At 52.1% G+C, this 14713-nt stretch overlaps 8 protein-coding genes across 11 annotated transcripts; 3 read left to right on the top strand and 5 right to left on the bottom strand.

Moving 5' to 3' along the window:
* Positions 1 to 253: 253 nt before the first annotated feature.
* On the bottom strand, positions 254 to 1548 carry LOC112344659. The gene is made up of 2 exons (XM_024669845.1): positions 1305 to 1548; positions 254 to 1125 (listed from the first exon to the last, which is right to left on the bottom strand). The coding sequence occupies exon 2, from the start codon at positions 1121 to 1123 to the stop codon at positions 746 to 748; it is 378 nt and encodes a 125-aa protein (XP_024525613.1). The 5' UTR covers positions 1124 to 1125; positions 1305 to 1548; the 3' UTR covers positions 254 to 745.
* A 219-nt stretch (positions 1549 to 1767) lies between these two features.
* Positions 1768 to 3127, bottom strand: LOC9659891. The gene is made up of 7 exons (XM_002964716.2): positions 2744 to 3127; positions 2624 to 2678; positions 2502 to 2576; positions 2355 to 2446; positions 2204 to 2285; positions 2059 to 2142; positions 1768 to 1994 (listed from the first exon to the last, which is right to left on the bottom strand). Exons 1-7 carry the CDS (start codon positions 3085 to 3087, stop codon positions 1851 to 1853), a joined length of 876 nt encoding a protein of 291 aa, XP_002964762.2. The 5' UTR covers positions 3088 to 3127; the 3' UTR covers positions 1768 to 1850.
* Positions 3128 to 3225: 98 nt separating this feature from the next.
* LOC9658470 (mitochondrial import inner membrane translocase subunit PAM16 like 2) lies at positions 3226 to 3817 on the top strand. Of its 2 annotated transcripts, XM_024669844.1 has the most exons (4): positions 3226 to 3260; positions 3321 to 3408; positions 3486 to 3619; positions 3681 to 3817. In XM_024669844.1, exons 1-4 carry the CDS (start codon positions 3249 to 3251, stop codon positions 3792 to 3794), a joined length of 348 nt encoding a protein of 115 aa, XP_024525612.1. In that variant the 5' UTR covers positions 3226 to 3248; the 3' UTR covers positions 3795 to 3817. The 2 variants fall into 2 exon arrangements, with proteins under 2 accessions (XP_024525612.1, XP_002965099.1); XM_002965053.2 differs by having other exon boundaries at positions 3238 to 3408.
* Positions 3818 to 3840: 23 nt separating this feature from the next.
* LOC112344658 lies at positions 3841 to 4982 on the bottom strand. Its single transcript, XM_024669842.1, has one exon. The coding sequence runs from the start codon at positions 4940 to 4942 to the stop codon at positions 3848 to 3850; it is 1095 nt and encodes a 364-aa protein (XP_024525610.1). The 5' UTR covers positions 4943 to 4982; the 3' UTR covers positions 3841 to 3847.
* A 164-nt stretch (positions 4983 to 5146) lies between these two features.
* LOC9659890 (UPF0643 protein PB2B2.08) lies at positions 5147 to 6138 on the bottom strand. Of its 2 annotated transcripts, XM_024669841.1 has the most exons (3): positions 5781 to 6138; positions 5638 to 5731; positions 5147 to 5570 (listed from the first exon to the last, which is right to left on the bottom strand). In XM_024669841.1, exons 1-3 carry the CDS (start codon positions 6059 to 6061, stop codon positions 5334 to 5336), a joined length of 612 nt encoding a protein of 203 aa, XP_024525609.1. In that variant the 5' UTR covers positions 6062 to 6138; the 3' UTR covers positions 5147 to 5333. The 2 variants fall into 2 exon arrangements, with proteins under 2 accessions (XP_024525609.1, XP_002964761.2); XM_002964715.2 differs by having other exon boundaries at positions 5638 to 5993.
* Positions 6139 to 6162: 24 nt separating this feature from the next.
* On the top strand, positions 6163 to 13985 carry LOC9659889. The gene is made up of 8 exons (XM_024669697.1): positions 6163 to 8102; positions 8145 to 8301; positions 8383 to 9240; positions 9293 to 9296; positions 9427 to 9797; positions 9906 to 10917; positions 11329 to 11631; positions 11784 to 13985. Exons 1-8 carry the CDS (start codon positions 6191 to 6193, stop codon positions 13842 to 13844), a joined length of 6678 nt encoding a protein of 2225 aa, XP_024525465.1. The 5' UTR covers positions 6163 to 6190; the 3' UTR covers positions 13845 to 13985.
* On the top strand, positions 8094 to 9420 carry LOC112344657 (sister chromatid cohesion protein DCC1-like). 2 transcript variants are annotated; one of them, XM_024669840.1, is made up of 3 exons: positions 8096 to 8301; positions 8383 to 9240; positions 9293 to 9420. In XM_024669840.1, the coding sequence occupies exons 1-3, from the start codon at positions 8168 to 8170 to the stop codon at positions 9393 to 9395; spliced, it is 1095 nt and encodes a 364-aa protein (XP_024525608.1). In that variant the 5' UTR covers positions 8096 to 8167; the 3' UTR covers positions 9396 to 9420. The 2 variants fall into 2 exon arrangements, with proteins under 2 accessions (XP_024525607.1, XP_024525608.1); XM_024669839.1 differs by having other exon boundaries at positions 8094 to 9240.
* On the bottom strand, positions 9335 to 11712 carry LOC112344656 (pentatricopeptide repeat-containing protein DOT4, chloroplastic-like). The gene has a single exon (XM_024669836.1). The coding sequence runs from the start codon at positions 11668 to 11670 to the stop codon at positions 9508 to 9510; it is 2163 nt and encodes a 720-aa protein (XP_024525604.1). The 5' UTR covers positions 11671 to 11712; the 3' UTR covers positions 9335 to 9507.
* Positions 13986 to 14713: the final 728 nt, after the last annotated feature.

Raw genomic sequence — 14713 nt, 5'->3', positions numbered from 1 at the left:
TCCATGCCATTTATCACAAAGAAAGCATTGGTTATTGTCTTCTCTCTCTCTCTCTCTCTCACTCTCACTCGTCTTAAGTACTACGTAGATTCCAGGGAGGAAGAAAAAAGACCATGAAGAAGAAGAAGGAATAAAGGGGGGGAGGAAGGAGGAGGAGATATACTACACACGCACGCACGCACGCCCAGATCAATCAGAGAAGAAGGAAGAACGCCACCACCACTACCAAGGCGTAAGAAAAGATCAAGCGATAAAAATCATGGAGGAAGTCAAAATTTTCCACTTTCCTCTCTCTTTTTTTTTCCTTCCAATCGATAACACTTGATCAGCCACCACCGACAGTTCTTTTTACGCTAAACAAATCCAGGAAACGCGAAGAGGAGGAAAATCTCGCAACGGAAAAACACGGCGCGGCTGAAGAACACGAGGACAAAAGTTTGGGATTTTGCTTGGACTGTCTTAGAAAAAAAGAGAGGAAAAAAAATAAAAATTCCACAGCTACTTAGAACTGCTAGAACACTTCGAGCAAACAGCGATGATATCCCAGAAAAAATCCAAGAGATAAAAACGAATGAATGAATCAACGACGATCTGGAACAAGGCGACGAAGAACAACGAAGAAAAAAAAAAAGCGAAGAAAGAATAGAATCGCAGTGGAGCTTGGCCTAACCTTTGATCGATCTCGATCTCGTGTCAATGGAGTCTTTGCAGTGATCTTCATCTTCTCCCTAGTTGGCGATGGAGCTCACAAAAAGCCTTCGATGAGAACACCCGGAGCTCTGTGAGGCTCGCTCTTGCGACGTCGCCCATCCCTCTTGGCGGCAGCGGCAGCAGCGGTGGGAGCTTTGATGGCGCTGGCGGGCTCCGAGAGAATTTTTCCCCCATCCGGCTCGCCTATCATCTCCGACGATCCTTGAATCGCTGGGAGCTTGGCTCGCTTCAATGCCTCTTGCTCGGCGGCGATGGAGGCGCTCTTGTATTCCTGCTGATCCTCCTCCTCCTCCTCCTTGACGACGATCTTGCGAGGCCGGCCTCGCTTTTTCTGTGCCGGTGGATCTGCGCTGCCGCTGCTGGATGGCTCCGCCGCGTCCACTTTTTTGGCTTTCTTCCTCGCTGGAGGCATCTCTGTCAATCCAGAAACAATGAGAGAGAGCTCGTTAGCAATTCGAATGCGCGCAACGCAAGAACCCTATGGGAAGAACCACCAAGAGAGGAATCCAATCGAGGAAAAAGCAGGCAAGCAAGCAATAGGGACATTTTTTTTGGTGCTTCTCCTTTCTTTCTTTCTTTTTTTTCCTCCATACCTCGTACGAATGTTCTTCCCTGCAATCCCGAGCGATGATTCTCGATCCCGCTCACTCGGATCCCGCCGATGGGAGAAAAGCTCGGCAGCTGCGATTCAAGCCGCCGCGATTTGGATTTGGATTCCTTCTTCGCATTGACTGGAAAAGCTCGAGATCAGCATCGCATCGCGCAAAGGCGTGTAACGAGGAAAGCGTAGAGAGAAAAAAAATGGAGAAAAGCGAGAGCAAGATATGAGAAAACAATGAAAACCATCGCAAGGAAACAAGATAGAGTAGCTCCGGTGGTGGCTGATTTGCCTCGGTAGGCAGCTGTCAGGTTCGGCCCAGCTTCGGTAGAAAAGCAAACTCTGCTTCGGCAAGTTTTAATTAGGTTTGGGCAATATAGGGTTTAACAAGTATATGCTTTAACACAGACAGAATGTTCTGAATCTTTTATGTGGAGTGCATATTCCGTTCCTTTTTAGGCGTTGACTAAACCTTACATTAGATTTACATGGTTTGGCAGTTTTATATGAGCATTAGATTTACATGGTTTTGGAGATTAGATCATCCTCGTCTATGATAGTCGAATTTGGTTGGACGTTGCGGTAAATAGTCTATCCATTCCGATGGTACTTTGGTGTTGAGGACTATGTTCTTGAAGACCCGGTAGCTGGGCGGTAGCTCTCTGCTATCCATGACATTCGGTTCCTATGAAATTCCAGGACAAAGGAATAAGAACGCAATGGTCGAATTGATCGTCGATCTCCCTCACCTTTGGAGCCTTGTCCAGCTTCATCTCCACGTCCTCTAGTAATCTGCTTCCCTTCTTGCCATTGCAGCGCTTACACGCTGTTACCTGCGAGATGAGAGAAAACTTTGATCATCGAGAGAAGCTTTTTAATCGAATGGGCTTTTACCAGATTGTCCCAGCTATGGCTGCCGCCTTTGGAAACCGGAAGGACATGATCGATTGTCAAGTCTCTGTCGTGGTCGCAGTACCTATGAATGCCAAGCGGCTGGTTTAAGTTAGCGACAGCCTTGAAATCTCTTTTTTTCCATGGATCTTACTGGCATTTGAATTTGTCTCGGATGAAAACGTTGGTTCTACTCAAGCTCAGCCGTAAGGTCTTGGGCTTCGGCGAGTATACGAAATCGACCATCTGTGGAAACAAACTTGGAGCTTAACAAGTGCGAAGAAATTCCATGTATTCGTACCTTTAAAACGGCAGGAATGAAGAACACTCTGCTCGGAGAACAAACAAGTTGATCGTAGTAAACGAGGACTTCCGCCTAGGAAGCTATGGATATATCAAACCAAATTTTATGATAAGGCTAACCTTCTCAAGGATCTCAAGGCATAATGCGCGCTTCCATCCCACAATGTTAATCGGTCTACATTATCCCAAAATATCTGTCAGTGTCATTCCAATGCGAAGATTTCTAGACGAACAAGTTACCTGTAGGAGAGATCGAGAACAAGCCCCTTGAATTTCTTGAGATCATCGGCCTGATCACACGAATCGTCATCGTCCAGAGCCATCCAGCTCGCCTCTTCCGCTGCTTCTTGGGCCGCCGCCACGGCCGCCGCTGCCATTCCCTCCAACGAGCTCTCCTTGGCTGCTGCATTTGGATGAGAGCTCCCATCCCCCTTGGATTTCTTGTGCGGAGCTCCGCCTTTGCCCTGAATCCTGTATTTGAACGAAGATTGGCCCGGCGGCGCGTGGCGCTTCACCGAGAAAACGAAAACCCTATCGCTCCCATGGGAGAAGAATGATCGCTCGAGGATCATCTGGCTAGGCATTCTTCCCCAAAGAAAGAAGGAAGAACACGAAGAAGAGAAGAAAAGAATAACCCCGTCAGCATATGCCTTTTGCCCTACACGTGGCGGTAAAACCAGCTTTTTACGTGGCATGCGCTGATTGTGCCACGTGTGAAGGAGCACATTAGGGTTCTTGAGGCTAGATGGTGGGTCAGGTGCGTGTAGATCAATCCGGGAGGGAGAATGCGGCCGCTACTAACAGATCGTGCTTCCAGATCGCGAAAGTTATCGCGAATTTGATCGTGATTGGGTCGGGGATTTTGCTGCGCGCGGTGTCTCAAGCGTACAAGCAAGCGCTGATCAGTGAGTTTTTAGCTGTCTCCGCGATTTTTTCTTTAAAAAACGATTGTGGAGCCTTTCACTTGGATGCTGTGTTGTAGATGCATCCAAAACGGGCGTGGCTCAGGAGACGCTCCAAGATATCGCCGAGAAATCGACCAAGAAAATGTCGCTGCACGAAGCCAGGATGATTTTGGGCGTCAGCGAGAAAACTCCGTGGGAAGAAATCTTGAAGGTGACACGATTTTTTCTTGGGTTAGATCATCAACTCTTAGACAACGCTGGCATTTTCGCAGAAGTATGAGAACTTATTTGAGAGGAACGCGAAGATCGGGAGCTTCTACATTCAATCCAAGGTCCAAAGAGCCAAGGAACGATTGGAAGCCGAGAAGAACAACAAAGGGCAGTAAACAAAAAAGAACTCCTCTCTCACTGACTTGACTCTCCCGGGGCCTTTGACTTTTCACGTTGACTGTTTGATCGCCGCGACACAGCACCTCTTCCGGAAGAGAACCTCCTGGAGCTCCTCGGACAGGACGAGGGGCGAGTTGGGCGGGCGGTGGTGATCTTCGTCACCGCCGCCGATCATTTCCAGGAGCTCCACCTGGAGCTGGAGGAACTTGACGTAGCGGATCGCCTCCCCGAGCATGCTCGCCGTGTCCATCTTGCTTCCGCCGGGGATGAGCTTCTCCAGCCACCGGACGCGCTCGCTGATCCTCTTTCTCCTGCGCCTCGCTGCCACGCTCTGTGGATCGATCGAGCTCCATGGCTCCCTCTGCTGCTGCTGCCTTGAGGATCTCTGGCATGATCTTTTCTTCTCGGCTGGATGTAGATCGCTCTCCTGATCCAGTTCTTCCTCTTGTTCTTCTTCTTCTTCCTTGTTCTTTCTCTTGAATCCCTGATCGTGATCATCCCACTCCCGAGCTTCAATCCGCGACGTCTTTAGCAGCTTCTTTGGTGGCTCATCGTAACTGGTCCCATTTCCAAGCGCGGCTTCCAGATCTTCGTTCCCAGACGAGCGAGGATTCTGATCACTGCCAAACCATGAGCTTGGACAAGCCGATGATCCGCCGAGAGAGTGAAAAATCTGGGGCTGCGGCGCTACCGGCGCCATTATCTGATCGAAATCGCAGCAGTCTTCGACAACGCTTCCCGACGAGCTGGTAGTGACATCGTCCAGGAATCCGGCAAAGCGTATCGGCTCGTTCTTGAGAAATCGCGCTTCCGGGATGTCTGCTTCCAGATCGGGCAGTGCCTCGCATCTTAGAAGAATCTCATCGGCCAGCGGACTTTGCATCGCCCAGCTCAATCCCTGGCGCCTGTCCGCTGGATGGAAATCAAAATCTACGCCATGGCAGTCCACCAGTGGATTCGCGTAGAACACATCCCCCGCCTGCGATTCTTCCACGATTTCCAGCGGCGGCCAGCTTGAGGGATGGAGGATTGGATCGGACTTGACAAAGATCGGGACGAACGACGGCTCTGTGGTAGACCAATGCGCGAGGTGCTTTACCTGAAAGCTATCCAGGGCGGCCGCTGGGATCATCCCCTGGATCATCCCTGGCGCCAGAAGAAGCTCGTCGCCTCTGAAACATTGAATCACATTGTCCTCCATCGATCGATCGATCGTCGATTTCCCAGGCGCACGAGCCCAGCGCTTCCAATTCCCTGCTCTATCCCTGGACGAACAAGAAACATGACAGCCGTCGGATCCCAAGCCGATCCAACGGCTTGCACGAGCTACGCGTTAGCGGCCGTCTGATTGGCATGATCATTCCCGGCACGATTTTTAAAAATCAACGATTGTAACAAACAAGATCCCCTGACAATAAATCGCCCTATAAAAATCCAAGGGCTGTCCTCTGCCCACCTCAGCATGGCAGATCATTTCCAAAGCACGCACGTAAAAACGGACGCTCGGGGCCGGATTACTTACCGTTAAAAAATCGCTACGGTTTGGTTTGGCTAATCGTATTTAGCGTGACGGTGAGGCGCCGATCTGGGGATCCAGACGGCGAGAGTTCGAGCCAGTATCTCTCCAAAGAGTACGTATCGTACATCCTGTGCGCTACGGACGCGGCTTGGATGTGTGCCGGCAGTGTGCCGGCTCGAATCGCGGCGTCTCTCGATGACCATACACACATCGCAAGGCATTCCCTCTGTGCGTTTAATCGACCATACCAGTACTGCGAAAGAAAGAAATCTCCATCAATTTTGTGCTAGAAATCTCTGGATCTAGAGAAGTTTGATTACCCTGAGAAGGCCTCCAGATTCTAGAGCTTCCGCTTGTGCGGCGGCATCGAGCTTATAGAGCAGCGTATCGTCTGCCGTGGCTTTCCTCACGGATCTAAAGGCGACGAGGTAGAATTTGATCGATTTCTCGAGAGGAAACTTACAAATAACGCTGAAATCGAAGCATTCCAGGAGAGGGGCGGTGAGAGGATTGGAGTAGGCCGAGGGAGTTGGATTTAGATCGCGGAACAAGACAGTGAGCATCTGGTCGGATTCTTCCAGCATTTTCACGAGCGAAATGGCCGAAATTTCTTTGGACAAAGTTTAGATGCCCTGGGTTTTTAAAGGAATTTCTAGAGGGATGTGCAATGCACTTGGTCGGTGTAGTGGAACTGGACTGGATGCTCCGAATAGACCTGGTGCGCGAATTTTTGCGTGAAAGCATCAAGAACCTGTAGTTTCACATTAAAGGGGTAAAGAGGGTAATAAGGTTTAACAAGATTAGGGTTTATGAAAGCACATTAAAGGGGCAAAAAATAATACTTTCTTTTAGGTTTACTAAGATTTAGGGTTTATGGCTACATTCTCGCGAACAAGACGCCTCCTCCTCCTCCTCCTCCGCCGCCATGGCGCTGCCGATCGATCTCCCTCCGCCGCGCGGTACGTCTCCTCCACAGCTCCGCGCGGCTGCGGTGCCAATCCAAAATCCGCGCCCGTGTCGCCCCGCGCGGCGAGCCGCTACGGCAGGCCCGGCGACGACGGCTACGTGGACGCCGTGGTGAATCTCCTCGAGAGCAATCGTCCAGGGCCAGAGATGGAATCGGAGCTGGGCGTCCTCCTCTCGTCCAAGCCTGCGGGCTACAAGCTCACGCCCACCACGGTAGGGAGAGTTTTAAACGAGTTAAGGGACGCTGATGCGGCGCTCTTTTTCTTTAGGTGGGCGTCGCGGCAGCACGGCTTCCACCACGTAACTTACTCGTGGAATTGCCTCCTCCACGCCATGGTGCGCGATAGCAAGCACTTCGAGGCCTACGCGATCTTCAAGGCCGAGTTCCTGGCGCAGTGTAGCCCCGATTCTTTCACGTACTCGACGCTGGTGGCTGGTTTTTGCAACGCCAAGGAGATCGACCAGGCGCTGGTTCTCGTCAAGGAGATGATGGACAGTGGCATCGCAGCGCACGTCCGAGCTCACAACAATTTGCTCCTGGCGCTGTTCCGAGCCGGGAGAGTGAGCGAGGGGGTGGAGCATTTTCGAGAGATGGCCAAGACGTGTGCTCCGAATAAGTTCACGTATGGGACAGTGATCGATGGCTTGAGCAAGGCGCAGAGAATGGAGGAGGCGCTGGATTGTTTGAAGGAGATGCATACGACGGGGTTGATGCCGGACGTTGTCAACTGCAACATCGTTCTAAATGGTCTCTGCAAGGCCAGGAAGATCGACAAGGCGATCGAGCTCTTCCTGGAGATGCCTTCGATGGGATGCGAGCCGACCATCGTGAGCTACAACACGGTTATCAGCGGCCTGGCTTCGATCGATAAGATGGACGAGGCTTACAAGTTCTTCAACAGTATGATAGACAATGGCTGCGAGCCCGACGTGATCGCCTTCACGACTCTCATCCACGGGTTTTGCAAGGCCGGGCAGCCTCAAGTCGGGCACAAGCTGCTCAACCAGGCTCTCAAGCGCTTCCGGCCCGACGTCTTCCTCTACACGTCAGTGATTCATGGCTACTGCAAAGCTGGCGACCTGGATACGGGGTTTAAGATCTTGGAGGAGATGCTGGCGGCCGGATGCATTCCCGATGCTGCTGCCTACTTCGTCCTGATCGATCCGCTGTGCAAGCTGGGCAGAGTCGACGAGGCTTACGAGCTCTTCGAGAGGATGCGTAAGTCAGGCTGCCTTGGCGACTATGTAACGTTCATGACTCTCATCGAGGCTCTCTCCAACCACGGGAAGCTGGACGAAGCCTGCGAGCTCTACCGCGAGATGATCGAGCGTGGCTACGAGCCGTACCTCGAGGTCCAAGACTCCCTCATCTTTGCTCTGTGCAAGGCCGGGAAAGTGGACGAGGCCAACGAGATCTATCAAACGGTGGTGGCCAAGAAAGTTGCGACCAGTCGAGTGGCTTACAACAGTCTCATGGATGGCTACTGCAAGCTGGGGAGAGTGGACGATGGTCTCAAGCTGCTGCTCCAGATGGTGGAGTGTGACAACTTCCCGGACATCCAGACTTACAACATCCTCGTCGCTGGATTCTCGAGAGCAAACCGGCTGGACGATGCCTTGGAGCTGTTCAAGCTGCTCAGCTCTTATGGCTGCAAGCCCAACGCTGCGACTTACACGACGATCATCCAGGGGCTCTACGACGCACAGAGGATGGAGGAGGCCAAGGCATTCTTTGACGAAGCGTGCGAGAAAGGATTCGTGCAGCCGCTAGAGACTGCCGAGGCTACCGAGAAGAGTAAAGACGCTACAACAGAGGACTGAAGTGGTGAAAGAAATGCTACTGGGTGATGGGTTTTAGCAGCCCTAAAGGGATTTCTTTCTTCCATGGAGGCGGAGGCGCCAGGCTTGCCGCTAGGATCCACTACCACCGTTCGCTACAGCCAGCATTTCGAAAAGGCAAGCGATTTGAAGCTACTAGAGGTTGATGAAAGCGTCGTGCAAGAGCTTCTTCAATCCAGGTACACAGATCTTTCTCTCTGTTTTCTTCGTCGCTGGAAGTTCACTCTATCTTTCTCTGTTCTTGCCCTTGGTTTTTACAGGCTGAGCATAAAAGGAGGTGTGGAGGAGGAGGCGGTTCTTTGCACTTCCAGGACGACATACGCTCTAAAGTTCGTCTCGACTTCCAACACAATGCTGCTGGTTCCTCCAGGAGAAGCTGGCGATGGTGGAAGTGGCGGCGCTCTTGACGTGATTGCCACGGCGGGAGGACATATGGAGCTTGTGGAGATAGCTCCCAGAATAGATCAACTCAAGGTACTCGTCGGTTCTAGGCCTTACACGGAAGACAGCGAGAACGAGACCGTAGATGGTCTTTACTCGTGGGAAGATTTGCTGGACAGCGTCCAGGCAAGCGAAGAGCAGCTCAAGGATGGGCTTAGAGCTCTTGCTGCAGCGGAAATAGGTGGTTTTTGGAGGACTGTGGATCCGAAGTACACGAAGGGACTGCTAGAGATGATCCTGGTGACTGCCATCCAACAGGACTGGAGTTTGAGCTTGCTGCCGCTGGAAGAATTGGTGGCTGTGCTCGAGGGCGATGGATACCCGGCTCAGCTAGTCCGGCACTGCGTAGCAACTTTTGGTGTGGAGGAGCCATCGTCCTCTTCGTGGAAGCTGGACGAGAAACGGATCTGTTTGCACTACGCGAGGGAGCTCTTGTCGAGCACAGGGAGATGGAAGACGAACGAGTTCCTTGAAGCGTGGCAAAGAGCACTGCCGCCGGGAATGAAAGAAGAGCTGGAAATGCTCCGGGGTGAGGCGCTGGTTACCAGGCTTGGGTCCGACTCGTGGCTGCACCGCTTTAGCTCGTCCTCTCTGCCTACGCAACCGGATGCTCGATTTGCAGCCTTGTTCAAGGAAAGATCGAAGTGGGAGTGGAACGATCTCGAGCCTTACTTGAGGTAACTTGTGTGCTTTGTTGTTTGCTTGTCGAGCTTGACTTTTGTGTTTCAGGGACGTGAGGATCCCAGGACAAACTGTGGAGTCGATGCTGCTGAAGTATACAAGGAAGATACAGCCCTCTGCCGATGCTCGACCCATCTACACTCCACGATAGACCATGAGTTCATCGCAAAACTTCGATCCAGGATTTCCAAGCAGATGGTGAGGATGAAGCACAGCTTGGTGCTGGAGTCGACGCTAGAGTTTCCATCGCAGCTCGCGGAGTTTTAACAAGTCCAGCTCTCACTGCAGGAGCATCTACCATCTTCGAAGACATGGAACCGGCTGGAGTAGTCTCGACAGATGATCTTCCGCTGCTCAACCTTGGACAGCATCGCAGCGACTCTGTGGCACTCTCTACAAATCCAGAAGTCGCTCACCACCCGCAAACTCGCCCCAGGCGGCGTGCTCAAGACCCCGCGAGCGATGGCGAGATTGCCACTGTGACCGCACAGCACAGCCTCCCCGTCAAGACTGCTCCTTTCGCGTCCTCCAGCCGAGACTTTGTCCAGCACCAGTTCTAGCTCGTCACTGGACTCCCCAGCGACGAAAGTATGCACGAAGCCAGTGGCCGGATCAGTCCACCAGCTCTTCCCGGAATGCCTGGACGATCCTGGAGCTGTAGCACCGGCTCGAATGGCTTGGACCAGCTTCGCACTCTCGGCATGCATCCCGGCGACGGCGTAGACATTGCTCATCATCGAGTAAGCTGCCATGTTTCTCTCATCGAGGCCGAGAATGGACTGAAACGCGAGCTTTCCAATCTCCACGTCTTTACTGGCTCGAAGAACAGCCATCCAGATCCGCAAGTCCGGCTCGAACGGCATCGTCAAAACCATTGTCACTGCTTCGTCCAACCGGTTGGCCCGGCCGAGGAGATCCACCATGCAAGTGTAGTGCTTGATGCTGGGAGCGATGCCATACTTCGGAAGCATGGCGTGGAAGTAGTCCTCTCCCTTCTCGACGAGCCCGGCGTGGATGCAAGCGTTGAGGATGGAGAGGAACGTCACAGCGTCGGGTTTGAGCCGGGCCTCTCGCTCCATCTTCTCGAGCAAGGAGAAAACTTGGTCGCAGCGTCCCTGCCAACTATATCCTGCTATCAGCGCGTCCCAAGCAACGAGATCTTTGCTCGCAGCGATGGAGTCGTCGAAGACTCGCTGAGCGTCCTCCATGCTTCCACACTTGCCGTAGAAGTCTACCAGCGAAGTCGCCACGAGTGGATCTCCCTGGAGCCTGGCGCTGTGGATCTGTGCCTCGATCTTCCTTCCAGCGTCGAGAGCTGCGAGGCTTCCACAGGCCTTGAGCGCCGCGAGGAAGGTGGCACGGTTTGGAGCGCAGCGTTCGCGTTGCATCCGCGAGAAGAGCTCCAGAGCCAGCTGAGGATCACCGCTGTGAGCGTAGCCGTGAATGATCGCGCTCCACGACACCACCGTTGGTCGAGCCAAGCTATCGAAGACTTTGCGAGCGTCCACCACGGCTCCACACTTCCCATACGCATCCACCAGCGCGTTGAGCAAGGCCGTGTCCAAGCTCTCCAGAGTCTTCGCTGCTCGAGAGTGGAGCTCTCGGATCCTCTCGAGGCACTTGATCTTCACGAATCGCCCGTCGAGCTGTTTGCCTTCCTCGGTGGAAGCCAAGTTTGCGGCGGCCTTGAGCGCTGCTAGAAACGTGACGCGATTCGGAGCACAGTGTTCTTCGTCTTGCATGCGCTGGAAGAGCTCGAGAGCTATCTCCGGCTCGTCGTTCTCGGCGTATCCAAGGATTATGGCGCTCCAAGACACCACCGATCGACGTAGCATCTTGTCGAAAACTCTCCGTGCCTCCATCAAGTCCCCGCATTTCCCATACATGTCCACCAGCGTGTTTGATAGCGAAGGATCGTTCTCCACACTGTTCTTCATCGCTTGCGAGTGGATTCTTCTCCCCTTGCGAAGATAAAGTGCTCGATTCTTCCTTCTCTCGTCGCTCGATCCCAGCGCCGCGCAGGCCTTGAGAGCAGCGATGAAAGTCACGCGATTTGGGTCGCAGCCTTGCTCTTGCATCTCCAGGAAGATCTCGAGAGCTATCTCTCCTTGCCCGTCCTGTGTGAATCCCAGGATCAATGCTGTCCAGGTCACTACTGTGTGCTGCTCCATCCCCTCGAAGATCCGGAGAGCATCGCTCATCCTCCCACATTTGCAGTACATGTCGATCAGAGTGTTGGCCACGAAAATGCCGGATTCGTCACCGCTTTGGACAAGCTGCGCGTGAATTCTCCTGCCCGATTCGATATCCCTGGAGCTGCTGCATACCTTGAGCGCTTGCAAGGCGACGGGAGCGCTCGGGCGCAATCCCTCTCTCCGCATTCTCTCGTATGGCGTCGTCGATCCCTTGCTGATCGACGACGCCATAGCCGCATTCGATCATTCAGGCGATTCCACTAGAGCGAAGAGCACAAAGAATTAGGGTTCTTGAGTGTCACGAGGAACCCTAAATTTTAAAAATGCGGGATTTAGGGTTCTAGCTAAGAGGGATGTTCTTGTGGAGAGCGGCGATCCAGAGGCGCTGGATCTATCGTTCCGCCTGCAAGCTCCCCAATGCCGACGCCAGGCAGGTCGAGTCGCTGCTCTGCATTCTCGAGAGCGCCAAGTCAGGTGAGAATGTGAGCGAATTGCTGGGCAACAATCATCGCAAGCTCTCCCACGACACCTTCAGCGATGTCCTTCGCAGGCTGGAGCGCACCGATCACGCCAAGCCCTTCTTCGACTGGGCCGCGACCAGGAAAGGATTCACGCACACGCGATTCACGTACAACGCTCTCCTTCTCGCCATGGTTCGCGGCCGCCGCGTCAAGGAAGCGATGGAGATCTTCAAGGAGAAGATGGAGAATCCCGACGCCTACACGTACAACACGCTGATCCGCGGCTTCTGCCTTGAGAAGAAATTCCCCGAGGTCTTTGCCTTGCTCAAAGAGATGGAGGGGCGCTCCATCGCCAAGAACGCTGTGACTCACGGGATCATCCTCAAGGCGCTGTGTGACAGCGATCAAGTGGATGACGCTCTTAGCTACTTCCGCGCAGTCACTCCAAAAGCGAGCCTGGATGTGATCTCTTACACCACCGTGATCAAGGGGCTGGCGGACTCCAAGAGGATCGACGAGGCCTGCGAGCTCTTCGAGGAGCTCAAGACCGCGGGCTGTTCTCCAAACGTGGTGGCCTACACCGCAGTGATCGATGGACTCCTCAAAGCTGGCAGGATCGAAGATGGTCTCAAGAACTTTGAGGAGATGAGTGGATCGTCGTGCGTCCCGACGAGAACAACGTACACGGTTGTCATCGATGGGCTTTGCAAGGCACAGATGCTCCCCGACGCTTGCAAAGTTTTCGAGCAGATGGTCCAGAAAGGCTGCGTCCCGGACACCATCACCTACACGACTTTGATCGATGGCTTTTCCAAGGCCAGCAAGATGGACGAGGCTCGGAAGCTACTCGACGTGATGCTCACCAAGGGACCCGAGCCGACGGCTGTGACGTATGGATCGATCGTGCATGGGTTTTGCAAGCTCGACATGATCAACGAAGCCAAGGAGGTGATCGCGCAAATGCGAGAGAGGGGGTGTGAGCCGGGGCTCTTCATCTTCACCTCGCTACTCAGCTATTACTTGTCGAAGGGAAGGGCCGAAGAAGCGTACCAAGTCTTGACGGAGATGACAGCCAGAGGGTGTGCACCGGATGTTATCCTCTACACCAGTCTCATCGACTTGCTCTTCAGCACCGGCAGAGTTCCGGAGGCCCGGCACGTCTTTGACAGCATGATCGAGAAAGGCTGCGCTCCCGACGCTCTCACGTACGGGACTATCATCCAGAACTTCTCGAAGATTGGAAACGTGGAGGCCGCGGGCGAGATCTTGGAGCTCATGGCTAAGTCGGGTGTCGGCCCCGACTGCTTTGCTTACAACTCGCTCATGGACGGCTACGTCAAGCTAGAGAGGGTCGATCAGGCCTTTGGTGTTTACGACAGGATGGTCGCGAGTGGGATCAAGCCCAACGCCGTGACTTTCAACGTTTTGATGCACGGGCTCTTCAAAGATGGCAAGACCGATCGCGCTTTCTCCTTGTTCAAGGAGATGCTGGAGAAAGAGGAGGTTCCTCCAACGCTGGTGAGCTACACCATTTTGATCGATGGTCTCGGGAAGGCAGGCCGGGTGAGCGAGGCCTTCTTGCAGTTCCAGGAGATGATCGACAGGGGTATCATTCCGGAGTGCCACACTTATACCTCTCTCATCTACTCTCTGGCGAAAGCTGGGAGGATCCCAGAGGCGAAGAAGCTTGTGGAGGATATGGTGAAGCTGGGAGTGAATCCCGACGTCCAGGCTTACAGCGCTCTCATCACGGGTCTCATCGATTCTTCCATGGTCGACACGGCCTGGGATGTTTTCCAGGAGATGATGAAGAGAGGCTGTGCTCCAAACGAAGTCACGTACAAAGTTCTAAGGAGGGGGTTTCGGGCAGCTGGGAGAGCGCTGGATCTCGAGGCAGTGAAGCAGCATTTTTCGCAAGGGGTGGCTATGGAAGCTGGAAGCTGAGAAAACTTGGCAAATGTTTTTGAGGTTTTAGCGATGAGAAAGTAGCACGGTGGTGTACAGGGACTTTCGAGAATGAAGCACGCTCGGGAGATTCTCTTGTTAAAGTCGAAGACAAACGAAATCAACTGCAAATTTGGCGATTGTTTCGTGTGATTCATCCGATCTAACATTGATGGTCGCGAGAAAAATGGCATAGGCATTTGCCTTTTGCCCTTTAGGTGTTTAAATGTTAGGCTGGACGTGTCCGAGCTCGTCTCCTAAATCCAGAGGAGCAAACGTCGTGTGGCTGATCCTATAAGCGTGTTTTTTGTCAAGACATTAGATTAAAGTTTAGTTAACAAAACACTTTTACTTACTAAACATTCTTAGTATCTTTAAGAAAAGACAAGCACAAACTTAATGTATATAACTAAATATCTAACGTAATCTTTAAAAGAACTACTAACTGTGGCATTTGTTGAACAAGAATATATTTAATATAGTTGTACATTAGTTTTTTCACGTATAGAAAGATAAAGATAGAAACTGAGTTTATATCTAACTTTTGGTCATTTATAATTTTTTTTCTGAGTTTCTATCATAGGTTTTCTTGATCTTATGTTTATATCTCTTGAATAAATAAGCTAAGATAAATTAATAATAGTGTCCAATATATATTTCCTATTAAAAACTAGAACAAGATATTTAATTGTATGAACTAAAAATATTTAGTATCTATTGGCTTATAGTATTTAAAAAAAAAGATAAATTTAACATTCAAATTTTTATCCTTCTTTTTACCGCCAAATGCTGTTGGGCAAGTTATTAAACCCTCATATTGCCCTAAAATGTTTTTTTTTAATAACTACACTATTTCTTACATCAGGAAA

Source organism: Selaginella moellendorffii, unplaced genomic scaffold (assembly GCF_000143415.4).
Source record: "Selaginella moellendorffii unplaced genomic scaffold, v1.0 SELMOscaffold_5, whole genome shotgun sequence".
NCBI classification, from domain to species: domain Eukaryota; kingdom Viridiplantae; phylum Streptophyta; class Lycopodiopsida; order Selaginellales; family Selaginellaceae; genus Selaginella; species Selaginella moellendorffii.
Note: the sequence above shows the minus strand (reverse complement) of the source record. Positions and strands in the feature narration are given on the sequence as shown.

Bases quoted from the DNA above. Each gene is read 5' to 3' on its own strand.
- LOC112344659 (XM_024669845.1), bottom strand. From the start codon at position 1,123: ATGCCTCCAGCGAGGAAGAAAGCCAAAAAAGTGGACGCGGCGGAGCCA.
- LOC9659891 (XM_002964716.2), bottom strand. From the start codon at position 3,087: ATGCCTAGCCAGATGATCCTCGAGCGATCATTCTTCTCCCATGGGAGC. The intron at 2,577-2,623 runs GTTAGCCTTATC...ATAGCTTCCTAG, and splicing joins GCCTTGAGATCCTTGAGAAG to GCGGAAGTCCTCGTTTACTA. The intron at 2,143-2,203 runs GTAAAAGCCCAT...CTCATCTCGCAG, and splicing joins GCCATAGCTGGGACAATCTG to GTAACAGCGTGTAAGCGCTG.
- LOC9658470 (XM_002965053.2), top strand. From the start codon at position 3,249: ATGGTGGGTCAGGTGCGTGTAGATCAATCCGGGAGGGAGAATGCGGCC. The intron at 3,409-3,485 runs GTGAGTTTTTAG...GCTGTGTTGTAG, and splicing joins GTACAAGCAAGCGCTGATCA to ATGCATCCAAAACGGGCGTG. The intron at 3,620-3,680 runs GTGACACGATTT...GCATTTTCGCAG, and splicing joins CGTGGGAAGAAATCTTGAAG to AAGTATGAGAACTTATTTGA.
- LOC112344658 (XM_024669842.1), bottom strand. From the start codon at position 4,942: ATGATCCAGGGGATGATCCCAGCGGCCGCCCTGGATAGCTTTCAGGTA.
- LOC9659890 (XM_024669841.1), bottom strand. From the start codon at position 6,061: ATGCTTTCACGCAAAAATTCGCGCACCAGGTCTATTCGGAGCATCCAG. The intron at 5,732-5,780 runs GTAAGTTTCCTC...CGTCGCCTTTAG, and splicing joins CTTCGATTTCAGCGTTATTT to ATCCGTGAGGAAAGCCACGG. The intron at 5,571-5,637 runs GTAATCAAACTT...TTTCTTTCGCAG, and splicing joins AATCTGGAGGCCTTCTCAGG to TACTGGTATGGTCGATTAAA.
- LOC9659889 (XM_024669697.1), top strand. From the start codon at position 6,191: ATGGCTACATTCTCGCGAACAAGACGCCTCCTCCTCCTCCTCCTCCGC. The intron at 8,302-8,382 runs GTACACAGATCT...TGGTTTTTACAG, and splicing joins CAAGAGCTTCTTCAATCCAG to GCTGAGCATAAAAGGAGGTG. The intron at 11,632-11,783 runs GTATGGCGTCGT...TTAGGGTTCTAG, and splicing joins CCCTCTCTCCGCATTCTCTC to CTAAGAGGGATGTTCTTGTG.
- LOC112344657 (XM_024669839.1), top strand. From the start codon at position 8,168: ATGGAGGCGGAGGCGCCAGGCTTGCCGCTAGGATCCACTACCACCGTT. The intron at 9,241-9,292 runs GTAACTTGTGTG...TTTGTGTTTCAG, and splicing joins GATCTCGAGCCTTACTTGAG to GGACGTGAGGATCCCAGGAC.
- LOC112344656 (XM_024669836.1), bottom strand. From the start codon at position 11,670: ATGGCGTCGTCGATCAGCAAGGGATCGACGACGCCATACGAGAGAATG.